Source organism: Oryctolagus cuniculus, chromosome 12 (genome assembly GCF_051225735.1).
Source record: "Oryctolagus cuniculus isolate XC-2025 breed Fujian yellow rabbit chromosome 12, ASM5122573v1, whole genome shotgun sequence".
Classification (NCBI taxonomy): domain Eukaryota; kingdom Metazoa; phylum Chordata; class Mammalia; order Lagomorpha; family Leporidae; genus Oryctolagus; species Oryctolagus cuniculus.
Window position 1 is genome coordinate 43,747,433 of NC_142878.1, and position 23,855 is coordinate 43,771,287.

The 23,855-nt window shown below is 40.1% G+C and overlaps 1 protein-coding gene across 13 annotated transcripts in view; it reads right to left on the bottom strand.

Moving 5' to 3' along the window:
* Positions 1 to 23,855, bottom strand: part of NUBPL (NUBP iron-sulfur cluster assembly factor, mitochondrial) — a 237,167-nt gene that overhangs the window by 53,824 nt on the left and 159,488 nt on the right. For 12 of the 13 annotated variants that reach the window (XR_016217904.1, XR_016217905.1, XM_089309808.1 and 9 more), the window contains one exon: positions 5,411 to 5,504. Coding sequence is in view for 11 of the 13 variants with exons in the window: in XM_089309808.1 (XP_089165934.1) it covers positions 5,411 to 5,504 (94 nt within the window). In the remaining 2 variants the exon portion in view is untranslated. Of the gene's footprint in view, positions 1 to 960; positions 1,996 to 5,410; positions 5,505 to 23,855 lie in introns of those variants that run through there. The other variant, XM_089309809.1, reaches the window with a different exon arrangement.

The following is a 23,855-nucleotide window of genomic DNA, read 5'->3' on the forward strand; positions in this document are numbered from 1 at the left end:
GATTTGAAAGTGAAACATATGTTAATTTTCTTTAGTGGAATTATAAGCCACTTACAATTTCTTCTTTTTTTAATTTATTTTATTTTATTTTATTTTTTTGACAGGCAGAATGGACAGTGAGAGAGAGAGAGACAGAGAGAAAGGTCTTCCTTTGCCCTTGGTTCACCCTCCAATGGCCACTGTGGCCGGCGCGCTGTGGCCAGTACACCGCGCTGATCCGAAGGCAGGAGCCAGGTGCTTCTCCTGGTCTCCCATGGGGTTCAGGGCCCAAGCACTTGGGCCATCCTCCACTGCACTCCCTGGCCACAGCAGAGAGCTGGCCTGGAAGAGGGGCAACCGGGACAGAATCCGGCGCCCCGACCGGGACTAGAACCCGGTGTGCCGGCACCGCAAGGCGGAGGATTAGCCTGTTGAGCTGCGGCGCTGGCCCCACAATTTCATTTTCAGTTTTCTACCTGCCAAGAAAAAGCAAAGCAAACAGGTATGGTGCAATCATGAATGCTTGACGATGCATCATTTTTCTTTAAGGCCCATCTATGTGGAGTGTCTTACATCTGCCTCAAACCCTCATAGACCCTTCTATCACTTTGTTGTACAGATCTCTTATATAGTACTTACCATATTCTAGACTATAGCTATTCATATTTTATAGTTACATACTATATTCTTTTCTTATCAGCTACTCTCTCTTCCTCACCTTGTTCTATCTTTTATAACTGGATCTTTCAACCAGGGGATTGTAAAACTCATGGAATTAAACATAAAATTAGTGTTTCAGTATAACAATTATAAACACATTTTCCTGGAGAGATCTACAGTTCTCCACCAATTCTCAAAACTGATCTGAGAGTCAAAAACAAAGTTAAGGAACTCCAGTGTAATAAAGGACTGTAAAAGGCATTCTTCTGTCCTCTACAGTGCTTAGAATCGACCTTCCATATGGACAAAAATTTGTGAATATAACATTTTAAAAAAAGATTTATTTACTTGACAGGGGGGTAGGGAGAGACATAAACAGACAAACAGACACAGACACACACACACACACACACACACACACAGAGATTTTCTATCTGCTGATTCACTCCCCAGATGGCTGCAATGGTCAAGGTTGGTGCAGGCTAATAGTCAAGCTCAGAACACAAAAAATTACTTACAGACATCTGTTATCTGTGTGAAGTAAATTAAACTTTTTCAAGGTGTCATGTCATTATGCATGACAAAAATGATAATTCATGTCAATTTTATCAATGTAGTATCCAGATAAATAATAAGCATTTTGGCAACTTGCAATAGGCATTTCAAGGTACAAAGAGCATCTTTTATTTAGCGAACACTTTAGTAAATATTTTTAAAATTTGTAAGTATAAAAGATTCTAAAATTCACTGAGTGGTCTTAACAGATGAATGGAAGTGACAGAAGAAAAGGTAAATGGACACAAAGATGGACAACAATTATTCCATGTAAAGAATACAGAGAAAAAAGATTGGACAGGGCAGCAGGGAGATGTTACATAAATATTAAATATTCTAATAAATGTATTGTTGGAATCCCAGAAGGAGAGAAGAGGAGAAAAAGGAATAGGAAAAAAAAGTTTGATTTAAAAAGGCAAAAAAAACCTCTCAAATTTTATAAATACAAAAATTTACAGATTCGACATGCTCAAAAGTCATCAAGTGGCCCGCACTGCGGCTCACTAGGCTAATCCTCCACCTTGCGGCGCTGGCACACCGGGTTCTAGTCCCGGTTGGGGCGCCGGATTCTGTCCCGGTTGCCCCTCTTCCAGGCCAGCTCTCTGCTGTGGCCAGGGAGTGCAGTGGAGGATGGCGCAAGTGCTTGGGCCCTGCACCCCATGGGAGACCAGGAGAAGCACCTGGCTCCTGCCTTTGGATCAGCGCAGTACAGCGCACCGGCTGTGGTGGCCATTGGAGGGTGAACCAACGGCAAAAAGGAAGGCCTTTCTCTCTGTCTCTCTCTCTCACTGTCCACTCTGCCTGTCGGAAAAAAAAAAAAAAAAAAAGACATCAAGTAAAATCAGCATAAACAACCTCATGTTAAGGTATCTCATGGTGAAACCTTTTTTTTAATAGAAAACTTTTATTTAATAAATATAAATTTCAAAAGTACAACTTTTAGATTATAGCAGTTCTTCCCCCCATACCCACCCTGCCACCCACAAACCCAAACCATCCCATCTCCTACTCCCTCTCCCATCCCCTTTTTCATTAAGATTCATTTTTTTGTTTTTGTTTTTTTTTGTTTTTGTTTTTGTTTTTGACAGGCAGAGTGGATAGTGAGAGAGAGAGAGACAGAGAGAAAGGTCTTCCTTTGCCGTTGGTTCACCCTCCAATGGCCGCCGCAGCCAGAGCGCTGTGGCCGGCGCACACGCTGATCCGAAGGCAGGAGCCAGGTGCTTCTCCTGGTCTCCCATGGGGTGCAGGGCCCAAGGACCTGGGCCATCCTCCACTGTGCTCCCGGGCCACAGCAGAGAGCTGACCTGGAAGAGGGGCAACCGGGACAGAATCCAGCATCCTGACCAGAACTAGTACCTGGTGTGCCGGCGCTGCTAGGCGGAGGATTAGCCTAGTGAGCCGCGGCGCCGGCCAAGATTCATTTTTAATTATCTTCATATACAGAAGATCAACTCTATACTGAGTAAAGATTTCAACAGTTTGCACCCACACAGACACACAAAGTATAAAGTACTGTTTGAAGACTATTTTTACCATTAATTCACATAGTACAACACATTAAGGACAGAGATCCTACATGGGGAGTAAGTGCACAGTGACTCCTGTTGTTGATTTAACAATCGACACTCTTATTTATGACATCAGTAATCACCTGAGGCTCTTGTTATGAGCTGACAACGCTATGGAAGCCTTATGAGTTCACAAACTCCGACCTTAATTAGATAAGGCCATAATCAAAGTGGAAGCTCTCTCCTCGCTTCAGAGAAAGGTACAGTGAAACTTCTGAAAGCTCAAGATGGGTAACAGGTCTTCAAAGCATCAAGAGAAACAGAAGGGCACAATATCCAGTAAATAACAGAATGAGTTAATTTATGGCTGAGTTTTCATCAAAAACCATAGAGGATTGAAGAGAATATTAAAGCATATTTAAAGTACTAAATGAAAACAACATAAACAAACAAATAAAACCATCCTAAAGACTGTATTTACAGAAAATACTCCTCAAGAATAAAAAAAATATATTTTCAGATGAAAGACAACTAAGACTGTTAATCACTAATATACCTACAGTACAAGAATTGCTAAAGAAAGTTGCTCAATAGAAAGCAAAAGCTAATAGAGAGCGGCCAGCGCTGTGGTGAAGTGGGTAAAGCCACCGCCTGCAGTGCAGGCATCCCATATGGGCACTGGTTTGAGACCTGGCTGCTCCACTTGCGATCCAGCTCTCTGCTATGGCCTGGGAAAGCAGTGGAAGATGGCCCAAGTCCTGGGCCCCTGTACCATGTGGGAGACCCAGAAGAAGCTCCTGGATCCTGGCTTCAGATTGGCACAGCTCTGGCCATTGCAGCAACTAGAGAGTGAACTATTGGATGGAAGACCTCTCTCTCTCTGCCTCTCCTCTCTCTTTATAACTCTTTCAAATAAATAAATAAATCTTAAAAAAAAAAAAAAAACACGCTGGGACCAGCACTGTGGAACAGTGGGTTAAAGTCCTGGCCTGAAGCGCTGGCATCCCATATGGGCACTGGTTCTAGTCTCGGTTGCTCCTCTTCTGATCCAGCTCTCTGCTATGGCCTGGGAAAGCATGGCCCAAGTCCTTGGGCCCCTTCACCCATGTGGGAGACCCAGAGGAATCTCCTGGCTCCTGGCTTTGTATTGGCGCAGCTCTGGCAGTTGCAGCCATCTGTGGAGTGAACCAGTGGATGGAAGACCTCTCTCTCTCCCTCTCTCTCTGCCTTTCTGTAACTCTTTCGAATAAATACAATAAATCTAAAAAAAAAAAAAAAAGCGCTATTAGATGATATTGATGTCTTCACTAAAAATAACAAAATATTATAGATGCAAAAGAATATTTTTTCTTTCAATTATTACCCTTTAAAGAAATTTTTTTAAAAAAAAGAATTATAAATGATCACAAAACTACTTAGAAAAAGAAAAAGCAAGCTATATCATGATGATTATAAAGGGAATTCCTATATTCCATTAAAGCTAAACATGTACTAAAACAGAAAAAAATCTATATTAAGGAGGCTATATTGATTTTCCAAATAACATATGTAATTGTCAAAAAATTGATTCTAAATCTTTTGGCAATTAAATGTCAATGTCATAACTTGGACAAGCATTAAGTAAATGATTGGCAAAGACATTTAAAAATGCTGTTTTCCCAGAAATTGTTATAAACCATAATACAACAAAAAGTTCACAGGAAATGGAATTACAAGGCAAGGCAGGGTTGGGTGTCGGGTACAGCAGTTAAGATGCTCGCATCCTGTATCAGTGCAACTAATGTTAAGTCCCAGTTCTGCTTCAGAATCCAGCTTCCCGCTAATGTGCACCCTGGAGACATGAGGTGATGGACCAAGTACTCAGGTCCCTGCCACTCAGATGAGAGACTTGAATAGAGTTTCAGGCTCCTGGCTTCAGCTTGGCTCCATCCTGGCTGCTGTGGGCATTTGAGTAGTAAACTAGCTGATGGAAGATCTCTGTCTGTCTCTGTCTCACTCCTTCTTTCTCTGTGTCTCTCTGCCTTTCAAATAAATAAAATAAATACAAAATATATACAATTTTTGAAATTGTATACCTATGCATAATTTTCTGTGATACGCATTTTCCTTTAAGTCTTTGAAGACCTCTCATATGTATTTCTCCAGCAGAATCCAGGAAAATCTTTATATTCAGATTCAATATATAAAGTTTAGATTCTACATCATAAATATTCTACCTACTACATATTAAAATACTATATTTTGACATAAGCTATTTTGATTAATTGCTTCAATGGTGCTTTTTAAAAAATTTGCATTAATATTAAAGAATTAACAGAATATAAAATTCTTCCATAGATGTATTTACTAAAAAGCCAATTTTCCTAATATTTAGTCTTGTTCAGTATTCAGTGCCTGCTGTGGACCAATACCATAAGTGCTGGATAGAAGTGCATAAAACAGCCATGTTCTACTAGACAAATGTTGCTGCTTCTCTGGAACACAGATTTATATCAACACTGTTTCAAAATATCTTAATGTTTTTATAAATATACTCATGCTGGTAATATTTTTGAAAAATTCAATGTATCCCTCTGACCTTTAATGAAAAATTTGGAGATAATTCCTTTTTAATACATAAAAAGGTTTGCCTGCCACGGTATTTGCTTTTCTCCATAGCAATATCAATATATCAAAGTAGAAATGACTCTAAACTCGTAAAGGTTTACCTGAAATAGGAATATTCTGTGAGACTGATAACTGCACATCTCCGGTTCCTGGTGGCATGTCAACAACTAAATAGTCCAGTTGACCCCAATCTACCTAAAAACCAAGATGACAGAAATAACATCATTGTGCATCAATTCCAATGAACAGTGACATAAACAAAATTAATGCATCAATAACAAATCTCTACTAATAGCCATTATTGAACCATCACTAGGTTCCAGGCACTGTGCTGAAGGCCTAGGATACATGGATGAGCTAGTGACAATCACTGCTTTGAGCACATCTTTCCCGAATGATAATCTTAAATTTCCAAATGAACCTTCCACATGTACACACACTAATGGCAAACCCTTTTCACAATTTGGAACAATCACTTATTTTTACTGGGTCTAGCCAATGTTTTGTCTGAGAAATCTTATTGTTCAGTCGTTTAGGTTTTTGGGATAGCGTTTGCTTTAATTTTTAAGTTTTTTTATAAAAATAAAACATTAATTAGGAAACAAAACTAAGAAAAAATTAAATATAACTAGAGTCTTAGTGCCATTAACATTTTAATTTTTTCTTTGCAGGCTTTTTTCCTTTTTTTAAAAAGTTCATTTATTTGAAACACAGAGTTATGGAGAGAGAGACAGAGAGAGAGAGCTCTTCCATCTGCTGGTCCACTACCCAAATGGCTGCAATGGCTGGGGTTGGGCCAGATCTAAGCCAAGAACTACATAAACCTATTCCCATATGGATGCTTAGATCTCAGGCAGTAGCTTAACTCGCTATGCCACAAAGCCCATCCCCTTTCCAGCCTTTTAAAAAAGTACCTATACCCAGAATATTCAGTGTGTAAGCAAGTCCTTAATCCAGGGCCAGAAAGCAGATGGGTCTCATTGGCACTTCAGGCACTTTCCCTTGGAGATTCCTTTGCAAATGGCCCCAGGATCCTCACACTGGTTAGGTATTGACAATGAAGTGGTTTTATGGTCCCTGATAACAGAACTTACAATATCTAGAGAAACAGATATTAAGGAGATAATCATCCTAATAAATATATTCACAAGTAGCACTGTGAAGCCAAGTGCAAAGAGTATTAACTTTCAGAAACTGAAAGACTAGCATGGCTAAGAGAGCAGTGAATGAGAAAGACTACCATTCATGTACTCTTTTTCATGATTTGTCTTCCTATAAAACTATAAGCTGAATTGGTATATCTAAACATAGAATGAATACACAGGAAGCGCTTAATTAAGTTTTCTTTCAATGAATGAATGAATGAATGAACACATGCAAAGGTTTTGAGTTTTTTTGTTTGTTTTTTTAAGATTTTAGAGGGAGAAGGAGGGGGAGAGGGAGAGGGATCTGGAGAGGGAGAGGAAGAGGTTAATTTTCCTTTTGCAGGTTCACTATCCAAATGGCTACAATGGCCAGGAATGGGCCAGGCAGAAGCCAGGAGCCTGGAACTCTATCTGGGTTTCAAACCAGCATTCTGATATGAGAAGCTGGCATCTCAGGAGGTAGCTTAGCTTTCTATGCTGTAACACTGGCCCCAAGATTTCTTTTTTCTAATTCAAGTGAAACTAGGTATATAATTCCATGTTCTACTTCTTAAGAATCTAATAAAGTATAATACTCCTTTCCCATACAATCATACTTTTTTAAATAAAAAGTTTAGATGAGGGGCCGGCATTTTGGTGCAGGAGGTTAAGTCACATCTTACAGTGCTGGTATCACATACGAGTGTCAGTTGGAGTCCCTGCTGCTCCACTTCTTATCCAGCTTCCTGCTAATGGACCTGGGAAGGCAGGGGAAGATAGTCCAAGTACTTGGGACCCTGCCACCCACATGGGAGACCAGTATGGAATTCCTGGCTCCCGGCTTTGGTCTGGTCCAGCTTTCGCTGTTCTAGCCATTTGGGAAGTGTACCTGCAAATGGGAGATATTTTCTCTGTGTGTGTGTGTGTTTCTCTCTCCCAAAAAGATACTTTTTATTTCACATCCTATGCTCTGAAATCCATAGTGATATGGGCAGACAGATGAGATTAAATTAATTGTAATTGTGAGCTGAAGACATTGCCCCCCCCTCCACCCAGTGCGTGATCTCATACCCCTATATGATCCCGCCTGTATAACCCAACTGCCAATCAGACTATGTAACCACTCCCCTTTTGGGAGTGAATAAAAAACGTGGAGCGCGCTCCCCCACCACCTTGCTCTCCCACCTCTGGGCTTATGGCCTTTTGGCTGCCCCTCGCCCTGTTTGCCCCTGCACCACACGGTTTTGCGGTCATTCCTGCCTGTGCAGTTCTTCTCCCCATGCAGCTCTGCCCTATGAACACCTGCACGTGGCCCCTGGTCTGCTCTCTCACTAGGTATGGAACTTAAATAAAGCCCTCCGTTTCTGTGTGTTTCTCTCATTTCACCAAATAAATTTTAAACCTTACCACGTCGCCTCTTTTATTCAAGTTGATATTTAGAATTCTTATCTAAATATATGACAAGGACCCTTGAGATATTAATATTAAAATAGTTAATAATTTAAAAATAAACAATTTCATCAGCACAAGCAGCCTGACAAGTTTCATTGTTTCAGCAAACATCAAATGACTGGTTCCAAAAATTTCTCACTGCTGTTCCCTGGCATTTAGTCACATTGATCTTGTTGCCTCCAAGTTCTTATTTCTTTAAACAGAACTGCTATTAAGATTCCAAGGGACTGGAAACTAAAATTCACCATTAAGGCAGTTCATTACAAAGAATTCTTAAATGGAATTTAAATTATCTAGAAACAAAGAAATCTGGATCAGTATCTTCATCACACACAGTAGGTTTCACATAAATATTGTTTGGAATTGAAACTATACTGAGTATCTGAGTTCCAGCTTTGCTTTGTTTTTCATTTATTTAATTGAAAGGCATAGTTACAAAGATAAAAGGAGAAACAGAGAGGTCTTTGATTTGCTGGTTCATTCCCCAAATGGTCACAAGGTCTGGGGCTTGGCCAGGCACAAGTCAGGAGCCTTGAACTCTAACCAGGTCTCCCATGCGGGTGGCTGAGGCCCAAGCACTTAGGCCATCTTCTGCTGCTTTCTCAGGTACATTAGCGGGGAGCTGGATCAGAAGTGGAACAGTGGGGACTCAAACTGGAGCTCATTATGGGATACCTGTATCACAAGTGGTAGCTTAACCTGCTGCACTGCAATGCTTACTTTCTGAATTCCAGTTTTATAGCACTCACTCACACTAACATTGAAATACACTGGCTGCCAGTAAGTTCCAGTTAACTTGTAAAACATCCATCAGAAGCACTCATTTTACAATGATTTGGGGATTCTCAAAACTTACTTGTTTACTCTATGTTTTACAAAGTGTAAGAAATAAGTATTGGCAAAACACCCAGGGAGGGCAGGCACTGTGGCACAGGGGGTTAAGGCACAGGTTGGAACACCCATTGCCTTACTGGCATGTGAGATGCAGTCCCAGCACCTCCACTTACCATCCAGCTTCTTGCTAATGCATCCTGGGAGGCAGCAGATGATGGCTCAAGAGTTTGGGTCCCTGCCACCTATGAGACATACATGGACGGAGTTCTGGGCTTCTCATTTGGCCTGGCCCAGGCCCAGCTGTTGTGGGCATTTAGGGAGTGAACCAGCAGATGGACATTCTTTCTTTCTCTGTCTCCCTCTCTCTGTCACTCTGCCTTTCAAGTTGATGAAAACAAATTAAAAAGAAAAAATCTCATTTAGTGAAACCTGGCGGCGGATCCAGATTTTGTGTGGTCTGAAGCATTTGCAATTTGAGTGGTCCTCTCTAAGGATAAGAAAATAAAATTACAAATGCAAAGTTAGGTACAGCTTATCCTCAACTTATGATGGGGATAATGTCCTGATAAGTCCATTGTGAGCCGAAAATATTGTTAATCAAAAATGCATTTAATACGCCTAAATTTCTGAACTTCACAGCTTAACAACACAGTTGTTTCTCCTTGTGCTCAGTTACAGGGTTCACTGGAAGCTGCAGCTCCATGACGCTTGCCCAGCATCATGAGAACACCACACTAAGGCCACAGCAGAGAACTGGATCAGAAGAGGGGCATCTGGGTCTCGAACTCGCACCCATATGGGATGACTGCGCTTCAGGTCAGGGTGTTAACCCACTGCACCACAGCTCCGGCCAGCCCCAAATTAGAGTTCTTTAAGGTAGTCCAGGGATGACCTTTGGATAGAAGTGAAATTGCAGCAGGGAATTCAGAAATGTGGTTGCAAAGTCACAGAAGTGCATCAGATCTGAAGACAGATATGTAAACAGGAAAGTGGGAAAATCAAAATCAAAACCAGACCTTCTCCCTCTGGTCCAACTATAACACAGTAGGGCAACTATAGTTACCCGTAATACACTTCACACATATTTCAAAATAGCTAAAAGAGAGGATTTTGAATGTTCTCACTGCAAGGAAATGATAAACTTTAAGGTAATAGATACCCTAATTACTCAGATTTTATCATTATGCAAGATATACATGTATTGAAATACCACAATGTCACCCATAAATATGTATAGTTATCTGACAATCAAAAATAACAAACATACATATACACACACCCAACCACAACCAGGACCATGATAGCTGAAAAAAATGAGATGAAGCACAGGTTAGGAGCAGCGGTTTAGACCTGAATCTGCCCAGCTAGATGCCTCTTTATATACACATGATCTTCATTCTCTACTAAAGTGTTTCCTCTACAGTATATCTAAAGAGATCCAGCACTTTTGGATCCAAATACAACGCTGTCACTGAGCTTTTGTCCAAAGCCATTCAAGTAACAGTTGATTTTTTATTTATTTTTGTGATATAGTGAAAAATATATTTGGTCTATGTCCCCATTTCTGGACATAGAATCCTAAATCCTTCAGTATCTCCAGAGTGATAAGAATGTCTTTTGTATGCTAATGAATTGCTAGTGGCTGGGGACTTCTAGCTAGCCTCAGGATGGGGCTGGTTGCCAGGGGAACCAATCCTGTGATTAGAGGGTTGGAACTTTCAGTCCTATCCCCCAGCCTCCAGGGAGGAGAGAAGGGATTGAAGGTTGAGTTGATAAACCCGTGGCCAATGATGTCATCAATCACTCCTACATAAAGAAGCTTCCATAAAAAACCACAAGGACAGAGTTCTGGGGGCTTCTGAAAAGCTTCCTGCCATGGAGCTTCCTGCTGGGCAGCCCGCTGAGAGAAAGCCTAGAAGCTCCATGCCCCTTCTCCCATACCTTGTCCCATGCATCTCTTCCATCTGGCGGTTCATTTGTATCCTTTGTAATACCCTTTATAATCAATGGGTAAATGTAAGTGTTTCCCTGAGTTTTTTGAGCAGCCCCAGCAAATTAATCAAACTCAAGGCAGGGGGCCTGGGAACCCTGAAGTATAACACCAGACTGTCAGGAGCACAGGTGACAACTTATGTGTGCAACTAGCATCTGAAGAGGGAGCGGCCCTCAGACTGAGCCCTCTACTGTGGGCTCTGCAGCTAACTCCAGATATCTCAGAACTAAACTGAATTAGAGGGCACACAGCAATTAAGTGTCTGCTGCAGAACAGGTTGCGGTTGGGGGTTAACACCTGTCACACCTGCCACCAGAAGTACTGACTGGGTGTATGAAAGTACAGAGCAAGTGAAGATGACTTTGGTTATTTTCCTTGTATTTCCACAATCCTATAGAGACATGTTTGCTTGCAATTGCAACACTTAACAGCTTATAGTATTTTTAAAAGTTTCAGTTTCACTTTGATTATTAAGATATCTAACACTTGATGGTTACAGCACCAAGAATAACTAAGCCTCGGTTAAATTATTTTCCTTTTTCTTTTACATATATTGTCAAGAAAAATAATCCAAGTTAGCAATTTTAGGCTAAAAATATATTTTATATTCCCCAAACAATATTTTATATTCAAGATAATGTCCAACAGTCTGAAAGTAACTCAAAAATTGAAATAAAGACATTCCCTTTTTTCAGAGGAATGTCTGGGAGACAAAACTATCTTATATTTGGACAGATAAGGCAATGCATTTTCTCAGGACATCAATTAGGAAGAACACGGTGCTACGAACAAGGAAAAAAAGGGTCACCTTCCAGAGACACTTCTATTAAGAAGCAGACCAAAGCAGTAGCAATCAGGCCTTGCTCCAAAAGACGCTGGGAAGACAAATGCAAACAGCCTGAGTTGTAAGGCTGAATAGAATGGGCCCATGAATGCACAGCCCACAGTTCCATTTTTGGCCTCTCAGCTGGTTTAGCAGTTTAGCACTGTCAGCCTCCAGGAGAGCAGCTTCCATCATCAGCATTACTTAGCCCAAGTACAAAGCCAACAGGGTCAATTCAGTTTCTCCAAAGCAAAGGTAAGGTATTCTGCTAACAAGGGCAATGTGAACCATGTGAACATAACAACAGTAGGGGTGAACTCTGAGCCATGCAGAGTAAGGCAGGAAAACCAATGCTGAGACAGAAACATACCCTATAGAGTCAAAGTAGTGACCAAGGGCCAGCGCCGCGGCTCACTAGGCTAATCCTACACCTAGTGGCGCCAGGACACGGGGTTCTAGTCCTGGTTGGGGCACCGGATTCTGTCCCGGTTGCCCCTCTTCCAGGCCAGCTCTCTGCTGTGGCCCGGGAAGGCAGTGGAGGATGGCCCAGGTGCTTGGGCCCTGCACCCCATGGGAGACCAGGAAAAGCACCTGGCTCCTGGCTCCTGCCATCGGATCAGCGCGGTGCGCCGGCCACAGCGCGCCGGCCGTGGCGGCCATTGGAGGGTGAACCAACGGCAAAAGGAAGACTTTTCTCTCTGTCTCTCTCTCTCACTATCCACTCTGCCTGTCAAAAAAAAAAAAAAAAAAAAAAGTAGTGACCAAGGAGAATTAAAATCTTACAGGCAAGGAAAACGTGTAACCACAATACAAACCAAGAAATCACGAAGCAAGAGAAACAGGACAAGATATAGAATGGTTTGAACAATTCAAAAGTAGGCTGTGTGGTGCGTTTGGCCTAACATAGTAAAAGCTGCTGGTTAGGACATCCACATCCCACATTGGAGTACCTGGATTCAGTTTCCAGCTTTCTGCTAACGTAGACCCTAGGATGCAGTAATGGTGGCTCAAGGAATTGGTCCCTGCCACATACATGGGAGAGACCTGGATTGAGTTACTGTCTCCTGGCTTTGGTTCAGCCCAGTCCCAGCTGTTGAAGGACTCTGGGGGAGTAAACCAATATATGGAAGCACTTACTTTCTTTCTCTCTCTCTCTCTCTCTCTCTCTCTCTCTCTCTAATACAAAAGTAAAAAAAATTTCAATGAAATTTAAAAAAAAATGTGGGTTGTGTCCAGGGAGCCCATTTGTGTGGTATATGGAAAATGTTGTAAGTATTAGGACATCTTTTATTTTTTTTTTAAGTTTCATTTATGTATTTGAGAAGCAGAGAATTCTTACCCACGGGTTCACTACTCCAAATGTTGGCAACAGCTGGGGCCAGGCTGGAGCCAAAGCTAGGCGTTAGGAACACTACCTAGGTGTCCCACATGGTGGCAAAAAACCAGTTACTTGAGCCATCATCACTGCTACCCAGGGTATACAATGGAAGGAAACTAGAGTCAGAAACTGAACCCAGGCACTCCAGTGTGGAATGTGGGCACCTTAGCTGCCTAGAGAAACAACTGCTCAAGGACTGCTTCTGCAAGGCAGTCATCCTGAGCCAGACATTGTTTCTGTCTATTAAGTTTTGACTCTCAGTTCTAGCTGATTCACGATTAGTGGATCGGTCTCCTCATGCCTAATTCTGGCCATGTAACTGTCACTACTTCTATTCTGTAACCAGTCTCGTCATCTGTCCCTAATCTCCAGATTCTCTAATCTCAGTTAAGCATAGTGGTACCCTACTAGCCACCAGAATAGTACTCACTCTTGAATCGCAGAGCATGAAAGCATTCCACTAGTAGTACCACGGTTTACATGTGGCTTGACCCAAAGGTCCATGTGCTGGGAGCTTGGTCTTCAGCGTGATGGTGTTGAGAGGTGAGAGCCCTTCAAAGAGCATACTGAGACCAAGGGAATCAGGTCGTGAGGGTCGCACTCTTGGAAGGGATTAATACTCTTTCCCACGGTGAGTTATCTCTATCAAATTCCAGGGTTTGAATGGGTCTTTCAGCTCTAAGAATTCTGAGGTTAATTATTTCTACACACAACTATCTCCTCAACTTCAACGCATGCTCCTCAACAAAAGAGAATATTTGCATGCATTTCTGGACTTTCTTTCTATACCAGTCCTCTATCAGTGATGTTCTATCAGTGTTTAGTCAACATCCACTGAATAAGTCTATGAACCAAGTTGCCTTTTACATTTTATTAAACAACTAAAATTAAAATTTCAGTCATGTGAGACACTTTTACATATAATAAAAGTATAATATGGAATATAAAGTGTTTTTCTTTAAGTAAAAACTATAGGCTTTGCTCTGCCCAGCAACCTATTTATAAAATCATGCAACATTTTATTTTGATTGCAAGAAGAAAACTGCTACACATGAAAATCAAGTATGAATTCCACAGTAAAGATATGAATAATAAAAAGACTTTTACTTCAGTTGATGGCATATTAACATATGGAAGTAAATGATACAACAAAAAAATTTTAATTCAGTTTTTCTTTCTTTTTTTAGGATTTTTTTAAAATTTGGAACAGAGAGTTACAGAAGAGGAAGAGGAGGGGAGAGAGAGAGAGAAAGAGAGAGAATCTTCTATCTGATGGTTCACTCCCCAGATGGAAGCAACGGGCAAGGCTAGCAGTTAGGAGCTTTTTTGGGGTCTCCCACATGGGTGAGGGGGTCCAAGCACCTGCGGCATCCTCTGCTGCTTTCCCAGACCCATTAGTAGGGAGCTGGATTGGAAGTGGTGCAGCCGGGTCTCGAACCGGGGTCCATATGAGATGCCAGTGGAGGCTTAATCTGGTACTCCACAAGGAAGGCCCCACACAACAAAATTTGCTAAACTTAGCTTTGAAACTGTTCTGACAGGAGATGATACAACTACAACATGAGAACAGATCATTCAAGTTACAAAAAGGTTATAAAACTTTTTTCCCTCATCCTTTCACCTCCCCTACCCCTGCAAATGATAAAGTTCTCTAATCCATTCTCACTCTCACATGTCTCCTTTTTTTTCTTTCTTTCTTTCTTTTTTTTTTTTTTTTTTAAATAGGAAAAGGGGGAAGCAGGGGAGGCTACTTGGATAAATCCTTTCAAGGTCACTTTGACAGTAGTCAATGTCTTGAGAAAGAAGAGGAGAATGACAGTCATCATGGTTCCCTTTATCATCTCCTTAGTTGTCTTCCTAGCTGAGGTACAGAGCAGGCTAGACCCAACGTGGAGACAGCATCAACTCACAAACACTGCTAATATCAGTGTTTTGCTAATGCTGAACCTATTTCCTGAAATAGTATTTTAAACATAAGCAGTTCCCAGGCCAGCCCACCAATGCCTATGAAAATCATAGTACAGGTGAAGCAATAAAATTTCAAATACAAAAACAATGACTACTCCAAAAGTTAGTTAGGAGAACATCTCTAAGTTCTCTGGAGTCCTGCTTGTATATACAGATAATCATAACCTAGGAAGCAGATGTTAGTGAAGGATAGCACTGCTACCAAAAAGGCCTACAACATTACAAACCTGCTTGACAATCAAGTAATTGTTGAGGTGGGCATTGACACAGTGGTTAAGACACTGCTTGAGACACTCACATCCTATATGGGAGTACCTGGGTTCAAATCCCAGCTCCACTTCCAATTCCAACTTCTTGCAAATGGACTCTGGCGGGAGAAATGGGTTAGTTCTGAGTTTCTGGCTTCAAGCTGGCCCAGCCCCAGCTGTTGTGGGCATTTGAGGAGTGAACCAACAGTTGGGAGAGTCTCTCTCTCTCTCTCTCTCTTTCAAATAAAGAAATGGGGGTTGGGGGTGGAGAGAGGAAAACTTTTCAAGAGTTAAAATTATTTCTAGATAACTAAAATGTTAAACTTTGTTTCATTTTATTTTTGTTTTGATCTAGCAGGAGTAACAAATTACTTTACTAACTTAATCTGGGACAGTTTCTAAAATATATTCAGACACGTAGCACTCTAATAAGCAAACTATATTACACTTTGAAGGATTACAGCTGCCACAAAGGCTGCTTGCTGGCACCCCTCAGGAGTACCCATAGCTCTGTACTGCTCAGTGGTGGCACTTAGAGCACCTGATAGCCACCACTGTTCCAGGAGATCACTCTATACAATGCACTGTATATTAGAGATGGGCTAAAAACACTGTCCCAATAAAGTCTACTCCTGAAGTCAAGGAACCTGCCACTTGTGGTCACGTATTAGTTTTGAGCCCTAGGATTCCTCAGGTGGAACTGAGCTGGTGATTGGGGAAAAGTGAGGAGGACAGGCCAATAGGTAAAAGTTGAAGGAGAGCGGGAGATCAGTGGTTATTCAGGATTTATTGTAAGGTTAGCATTAGATACTTCTGTACATAGATGATTACACAACAATTGTAGAATAGGCATTTTAATCTCTATTTTACAGATAAAGATACTGAAGACAGCAGCGATGAAAGTTGCCCAAGGTCAGGCTCCTGATGAGTGACAGAGCTGGGATTTAGATCCCGGTATGTTTAACTAGAATCATGTTCCCAGGCTCCCACAGAGCAGGGAACAGCATCACCATAATCCACAAACAGAAGTGCTTTATTCCATTACATATTCTGTTTGATAAAAGATATATAAAATGGAAGCTGTAGACTCACAGAAAATTATTTACTTAGACAATGTCAGTTTGAAATCAAAGAATCATTTTCTCCCCATATTGTCTCTTTTTCTGGTTCATTATAATGTTTATTTCTGTACAGCTTTTAATGGCTTATCGGTGTTGTTTCCTGACATGATCCTTTGAGAGCCTTTCATGTTATAAAGCAAGGGTCCTAGTAACCATGGAAATCTTGGGTATAAATTTCTTGACTGTGCTAGTGAAGAATTTTTAAAAAAACTTTTATTTAATAAATATAAATTTCAAAAGTACAACTTTGGATTATAGCAGTTTTCCCCCCATAACCACCCTCCCACCTGCAAACCATTCCATTTCCTAATCCCTCTCCAATCCCATTCTTCATTAAGATTCATTTTTAATCATCTTTATATACAGAAGATCAACTTAGTATATACTAAGTAAAGATGTGAAGAATATTTTAACTTCCAATAATCTACCATTAAACTCAAGTTTTGTTTTAAATCAATAAGTATAACTCTATGGACCATCTACAAGAAAATTATGTGAAGTAATTGTTTAAATGAAAATCAAAGTAAATAACCTATAATGACTACGAATAGATCAAACATTGGAAAGATTCTTTTTAAAAATACAGCTTTTTGATCATAATATTCTTCAAACTGGGTCAGATTTTATTTTAGAATTTTAAAGATCTAAATCAGATCACATAAGAAACCAACTGTGAGAAAATGTAGCTCCATATGAAGTTATATTTTAAGTATATGCTATTATAATGAACCTTTTGAATTTTAAATTCCAATTCAGACATTAATTACCATGATTTTTTTTAAAAAACAGCATTGAAATGGAAATTTGGCAAAAATCAAGACTATGCATCTAGCTGGCAACAGACAAGAATCCAGATATCTATTTATCAAAAGATGGAGAGTTTTCGTCTGGGAAACTAGTATTTTAAATTTCAATCATTTTTGTCACAAATTAATTGCATGACCATAGACCAGTCAATTAACCGCTCTGGACCCTGGTTTTCTCACCTGTAAAATAAAAATATTCTATATCTAGTGGTGGCACTAAAATTCCTTCCAACCACTTTTTTTTTTTAAGTGTACCAGTGATCTGCTTGTGTACACTGACAACTGTTTGTGAGGGAGTTGCTTTCAGGAAAAGGTCAGTAAAGTGTACTTACTCTAATGGGTGCAGGCATTTTGCCCAGCTCTTAAGATGCCTTCCTCCCAATATCAGAATACCTGGGTTGGATTCCTGACTCCAAGCCACTCCATCCTGGGAGGCACCCGGGATAAATCAAGTAATGGGGTTCTTGCCACCCACATAGGAGACTTGGACTGCACTTCTAGATGTCTCCCTCCTTTCCTTCCTCCCTCCCTCCCTCCCTTCTTCTCTGCCTCTCAAATAAATTTCAAAATATAATTTTTTTAAGGTACTGGGTCCTGTAGGGATTCAGTTTGACATGACTGAAGCCATTTTGTACATAGCCATTATCTTCCCTTTAGGTAATGCTGATGGCCATCCTAAACTCTATGATAGGGTGAACCTGGAGGGTCCCTTATATTACACTTGGAATGTTAATGTTTCCGGAGAAAGTTCAACTGCACTTGGGCTGACACCAGGCCGCTTCTGTCTAACTTAGAGCAGAAATCTTTACTACTGACTGGGGGTATAGGGATCCACTGTCTCTCAGGCTCTACTCTAGACCAGCTTCTGTTCACAGAGCTCTCCAACAAATTATATTCTATGTAATCTTGGATTTGTCCTTTTCCTATCTCTCAGCCTCTTCCACTTTTGATGGCTGGTTCTTCTTATACACTAGGTTTATCCAAAAGAATTAATGTAACAAAACAAACTTTAAGAAAAAGAAGGGGAGAGGGTACACCTCACATAATAACAAGAAAGCCCTAAACTACTTGGTACATATAATAAGTTTATGTTATAAAACAACTGTATTTTCTTTGGAAATTTTAGCTGATTTTGAAGAAAACTCAGATTTAATTTATACTGAATTATAAGCTACTCTAACTGCTGCCCTAAAATACCACATCTTAGCTCATCTAGGAGTTAATGAGTTAGATCATAACAAAACATAATTTACAAAAGAGATGCATTCCTGAAAAGTTATTGAGGGGATGCCAGCCCCTGTCCCTAGATGAAGAGTAGGGCAGGGATTCAGTCACAAACTCTGAAGGATGATGCGTCTAAATCAACTTCCAATAGATAACAACTTTCTTCTAAAAACACTCTGCCACAAAAGCTAGCTGAAATCTGGTGCTTTTCACACATCTAAATATCAATTTTGGATCAGTAAAAGAATGGAAAAAATAGTTACTTAATCTTTTCCTACTTTGTTTTGCTACATTTGAGATTCGTTTGGTTCTCACTGACTATGAACTTCAGATATGCTTTGTTTTCTGAGTTACCCTTATAGTTACTAGGAAAGCTGTTATTATACTCATAAGATTCTCCCGTTTTTAAATATGAGTAACTGATAACTAAGTAACACAGATTTAACTTTGGATTTGCAGAAATATATTTTAGGTTTGCAAACAAATTTATAATAGTCATATTTATAGCACACTTATATAAACTGCTGCATTTTCAATAAAGACAGAAATAGGCAACAACATAGGGGCTATGTGAAAATGTCAACAAACATGCTAAGCTGAAAGTCAGATACTGAAGTTTTTAATACACTGATGAATTTCACCAAATTGCTTAACTTTTCTGTACTTCTGTTTCCTCATCTTATAACAGTACAAAGAGAATTTTAGAGTTAGAAAAAAACCTTAGGGGGTGGGCATATGACACAATAGTTAAAATGGTGCTTGGGATTCCTGAATGCATATTGGTGTACCTGGGTTCAAGTCTCCGCTTTGCATCCAGTTCAGCGTCCCACTAATGCCCACCCTGGGAAGCAGCAGGTGATGGCTCAAGTACTTCAGCCCTTGACACACAGGCAGGTGGGAGATGGAATTCCTGGCACCTTGCTTCCTCCTGGACCAGCTCTGGCAGTTACAGGCCTTTCTGGAGAGAACTATTTGGGGGAGATCTCTTTTTGTCACTCACTTTCTCTGTATGTCTCTCTATCGTTCAAACAAACAAGAATTTAAAACAGACTGCCTAGTCCAATGCCTTTATTTTACAGATAAAGAAAATGTAACTCAGAAGTCAAATCATTTGCCCAAAACTTATTCATCCAAATAAGAAAAACAAAAATTTCTTTGTCATTCTTGGAACTGTATCTACAAACTATACTGAATCTGTCAAAAACCCGGGAGTGCAGTGGAGGATGGCCCAAGTACTTGGGCCCTGCACCCCATGGGAGACCAGGAGAAGCACCTGGCTCCTGGCTTCAGATCAGCGTGGTGCGCCGGCCACAGCGCGCCGGCTGTGGTGGCCATTGGAGGGTGAACCAACGGCAAAGGAAGACCTTTCTCTCTGTCTCTCTCTCTCACTGCCCACTCTGCCTGTCAAAAAAAAACAAAAACAAAAAAAAACAAAAACAAAAACAAAAACTATTAAAAAATATTAACAACAAAATAAGTCTTTGTCTGCAATATAGTTTTTTTTTCCAAAAGAGGAAATGAGGTGGATTTTTTTTAAGTCAAGATAATTAAGTAGTACTAGTATACTGAAAAAAGTTACTTGATAGAAATGCTTGTTGTATCATTCAAATCAAAATTAAAATTCTTGTTAAGAAGCATACCATCTTTATCCTTACCATCAAATGCTATGAAAAGATTGTCCATTTGTGAGGTAGCCACATTCCAAAATGAGCTGAACAAGTAATTTAAAGTATCTTTTCCATATGCCTAGATGACTCAAATATAACTTACATGGTGTTTTGAAAATTAAAAGGAAATTTCCCAAGAGTAAAAAATATTGAGTCAAAATACAACCTAAAATATGTAAATGATTAAAACCAGGAGCTTAGAAGTGAGCAGAAAAGAAGTTAGAGCTGTTAGCTAGGCTATGGTTTCTCAAATAAGATTATAATGACAAACACAACTATTTGGAGCATATTTTATCTCGTTTCAGTACAAATATCCAAATAAGTCATTTTTATTTCAAGTAAAAATGTTCAAAACCTTGGTTCAAAGTTCAAAATCTTTGTTATCAACTAGACTAATGTTAATCAGATCATAAATTACAAGTCTAACATGAAAATTGAAGCATGAATGCATATTTTTTGTAAAATTTCATCAAAAGTGACATACAGTCTGCTGTTTGGTAATTGCATTTAAGACAAAACTAGGGCAGGCATTATGGTGCCACAGGTTAAACTGCCACCTATGATGCCGGATAACATACTGGGACACCAGTTCCAGTCCTGGCTGCTCTGCTTCTGAAACAGCCCCCTACTAATGTACCTGGGAAGGCAGTTAAAGATGGCCCATCCCTTACTGTCACAGCCATTTGGGAAGTGAACCAGCAGATAGAAGACCTCTTTCTCTCTGTCTATGGTCTATCTCTCTCCATCACACTGCCCTGCAAATAAATAAATAAATCTAAAAAAAGAGAAAAAAAAAAACAGAACATACACAAAAAGAAATTATATTAGACTGGCACTGTGGTGCAGCAGGTTAAAGTCCAGCCTGCAGCACTGGCATCCCATGTGGACACTGGTTCAAGTCCTGGATGCTCCACTTCCAATCCAGCTCCCTTCTGGGAAAGTGCTTGGGCCCCTACACCCATGTGGGAGACCTGGAAGAAGCTTCTGGCTCCTGAATTCTGCATGGCTCAGCTCTGGTGTTTGTGGCCATTTGGGGAGTGAACCAGCAGATGGAAGACCTCTCTGTTTTTACCTATCTCTGTAACTCTACCTTTCAAATAAATAAAATAAATCTTTTTTGAAAAAGAAATTACACATATTTTTTCAAAAGACAAACTCGTTATGAATAGAAAAATAAATTAAAGGTTGAAGTTCTGACCAAGCTTTATTTTGCAATGGAAATGAGACTATTTGGATATAAGGATTAACTCTTTGAATCAAGCATTCTTTTGGCAATTCTGAAATATTAATGCCTAACACAATAAATCAGAAAAAAGAATACATACAAATTCATCAATCTCTTTCTCCTCCCTAATCAATGACATATGAAAATATGGGAGGAGGGACCCATATTGAGAAAAAAACCAATGCCAAGACGTAAACACAAGCCAAAAATTTGAAGAGAACAAGTTTTATTTACATTTTTATCTTCAGGCCAAGCAGACTGCCAGTGACATATGGACCCAGTAATCGTCTTATTTTATTGAATAAGCATAGAGGCAATCAAAGAGATCTTCCACATCCTCCCACCACCAAAGCAAGTGACCTTCTGGAACCAAAGTCCACATTCTTTACATATATTGGACTGCCCTTCAAAAACAGGTCCCCTCATCCCGAATTCTAATTCTCCATCATCCTCCAAAAGAAACAAAACTATAGACATTTCTTTTATAGGCCCTTGATGAAAGCTCAAAATATAACTAACATTTTCATGGTTTTATGAAGAAAATTCAACAAGCTTTCATAGTGATCTATGATGAAAACTGAAGAATTAATGGTTATTTTTCCTTACCTAGGTTCTTAATAAGCAATCATTTAAGGCATACTATAGAAATTATTTGGGCAACAATTTTAAATTATGCTCAGCAGCAAATATCTATTGATCAAAAATCTTGTGCTCTAAAAGCAGACATGCAAATGCAAAAGTATCTTGTTATAAAATGAAAGCCTGAGGGCCAGCACTGTGGCGTAGCAGATAAAGCCTCCATCTGCAATGCCAGCATCCCACATGGGTGCCGGTTCAAGATCTGGCTGCATCATTACCAATCCACTCTCTGCTGTGTCCTGGGAAAGCAGTAGAAGATGACCCAAGTCCTTGGGCTCCTGCACTTGTGTGGGAGACCTGGAAGAGGCTCCTGGCTCCTGGCTTCGGACCAGCTCAGGCCTTTGGGGAGTGAACCAGTGGACAGAAGACTCTCTCTCTCTCTCTCTCTACCTCTGCCTCTGCCTCTCTGTAGCTCTGCCTTTCAAATCAATCTTAAAAAAAAAAAAAAAAAAAATGAAAGCCTGGACTGGCATTGTGGCTTAGCTGATTAAGCGTTGCCTGCAACACTGGCATCTCATATGAGCGCTGTGTTGTATGGTCTAGCTGCATCACTTATGTTCTAGCTCCCTGGAAAAAGCAGCAAAGGCCCAAAGGTTTGGGCAACTGCACCCATGTGAGAGATCCAGATGAAGCTCCTGACTCCTGGGTTTGGCGGGGCCCAGCCCTGGCCATTGCATCCATTTGGGAAGTGAAACTAGCGGATGGAGGATCTCGATTTCTCTCTCTCTCTCTGTCTCTGTAACTCTGACTTTCAAATAAATCTTTTAAAAAAATCCTATAAAATCCACAAAGATAAGAATTTGGTTTACTAAGCTCACATACATATGCACACTCTTAACCCATGTTTTATTAGATTATCTCATGAACATAGAAATTACAAATCCAATGCCAGTGCTATCCTTTACATAAGGATGCCCAGAGCAGTATTATTTTAATAATGAAAAACTGAATAACTGTCCTTTAATAAATTATCATCACTCACCTCTCTGGGATACTAAATTAATCAACAGGATAAGCTATAAATATAGGTACTGATCACAGCAGACTAAGTGAATAAAGGCAGGCTGCTAAACTACATGAGTGCTATGATTTTTACTACTAAGGAGAAACAAACATAGCAAATACACACACAGACACACACATATGAACCTAGAAAAATGCTGGGACAATTCTTACTAAGCAATCATGAGTTATTCCAAATGGTGAAAGAGTGGATACAGATGGAGGCAAGAAACTCACTCACACTTTTTACATTTCTGTAGTGGTGCTGCATGAGTTTTCATATAGCATATGTACTTTCTTCATAATTAGAAAAATTACAAATGTTATCCCCTTTAAAGTTATAAGCTTGAGAGGCTACATACACAATTACATGGTGGTGTGACCCATTAAACATTTTTCACACATCTCTTGGAACTATTTTCAAAGTCTGCGACATTTTACAATACCTTGGTAACAGATGGATTTGAATTTTAAAAGGCAAAAAGCAGTGGAAGTCAGATCTGGTAAACAGATCTAATAAACAATACTGTTTTGAATCAATATAAGATAGGACTATATTATTTATATTAGCCAAAATATGGAATCAACCTAAGTGTCCATTAGTGGATGAATGGATAAAAAAATGTGGTACATATACACAATGGAGTACTATTCTGCCTTTAAAAATCAATGAAATACATGGGACCAGCGTTGTGGCACAGATGGTTAAAGCCCTGGCCTGAGGCGCTGGCATCCCATTTGGGTGCTGGTTATAATCCTGGCTGCTCCTCTTCCAATCCAGCTCTCTGCTATGGCCTGGGAAAGCAGAAGATGGCCCAAGTCCTTGGGCCCTTGCACCTACATGGGAGACCCAGAGGAAGCTCCTGGCTCCTAGCTTCGGATCGGCGCAGCTCCGGCTGTTGCGGCCATTTGGAGAGTGAACCAGCAGATGGAAGACCTCTCTCTCTCTGTCTCCACCTCTCTTTGTAACTCTGTCTTTCAAATAAATAAAATAAAATCTTAAGAAAAAAATGAATGAAATGTCATCAACTGTGACACCAAG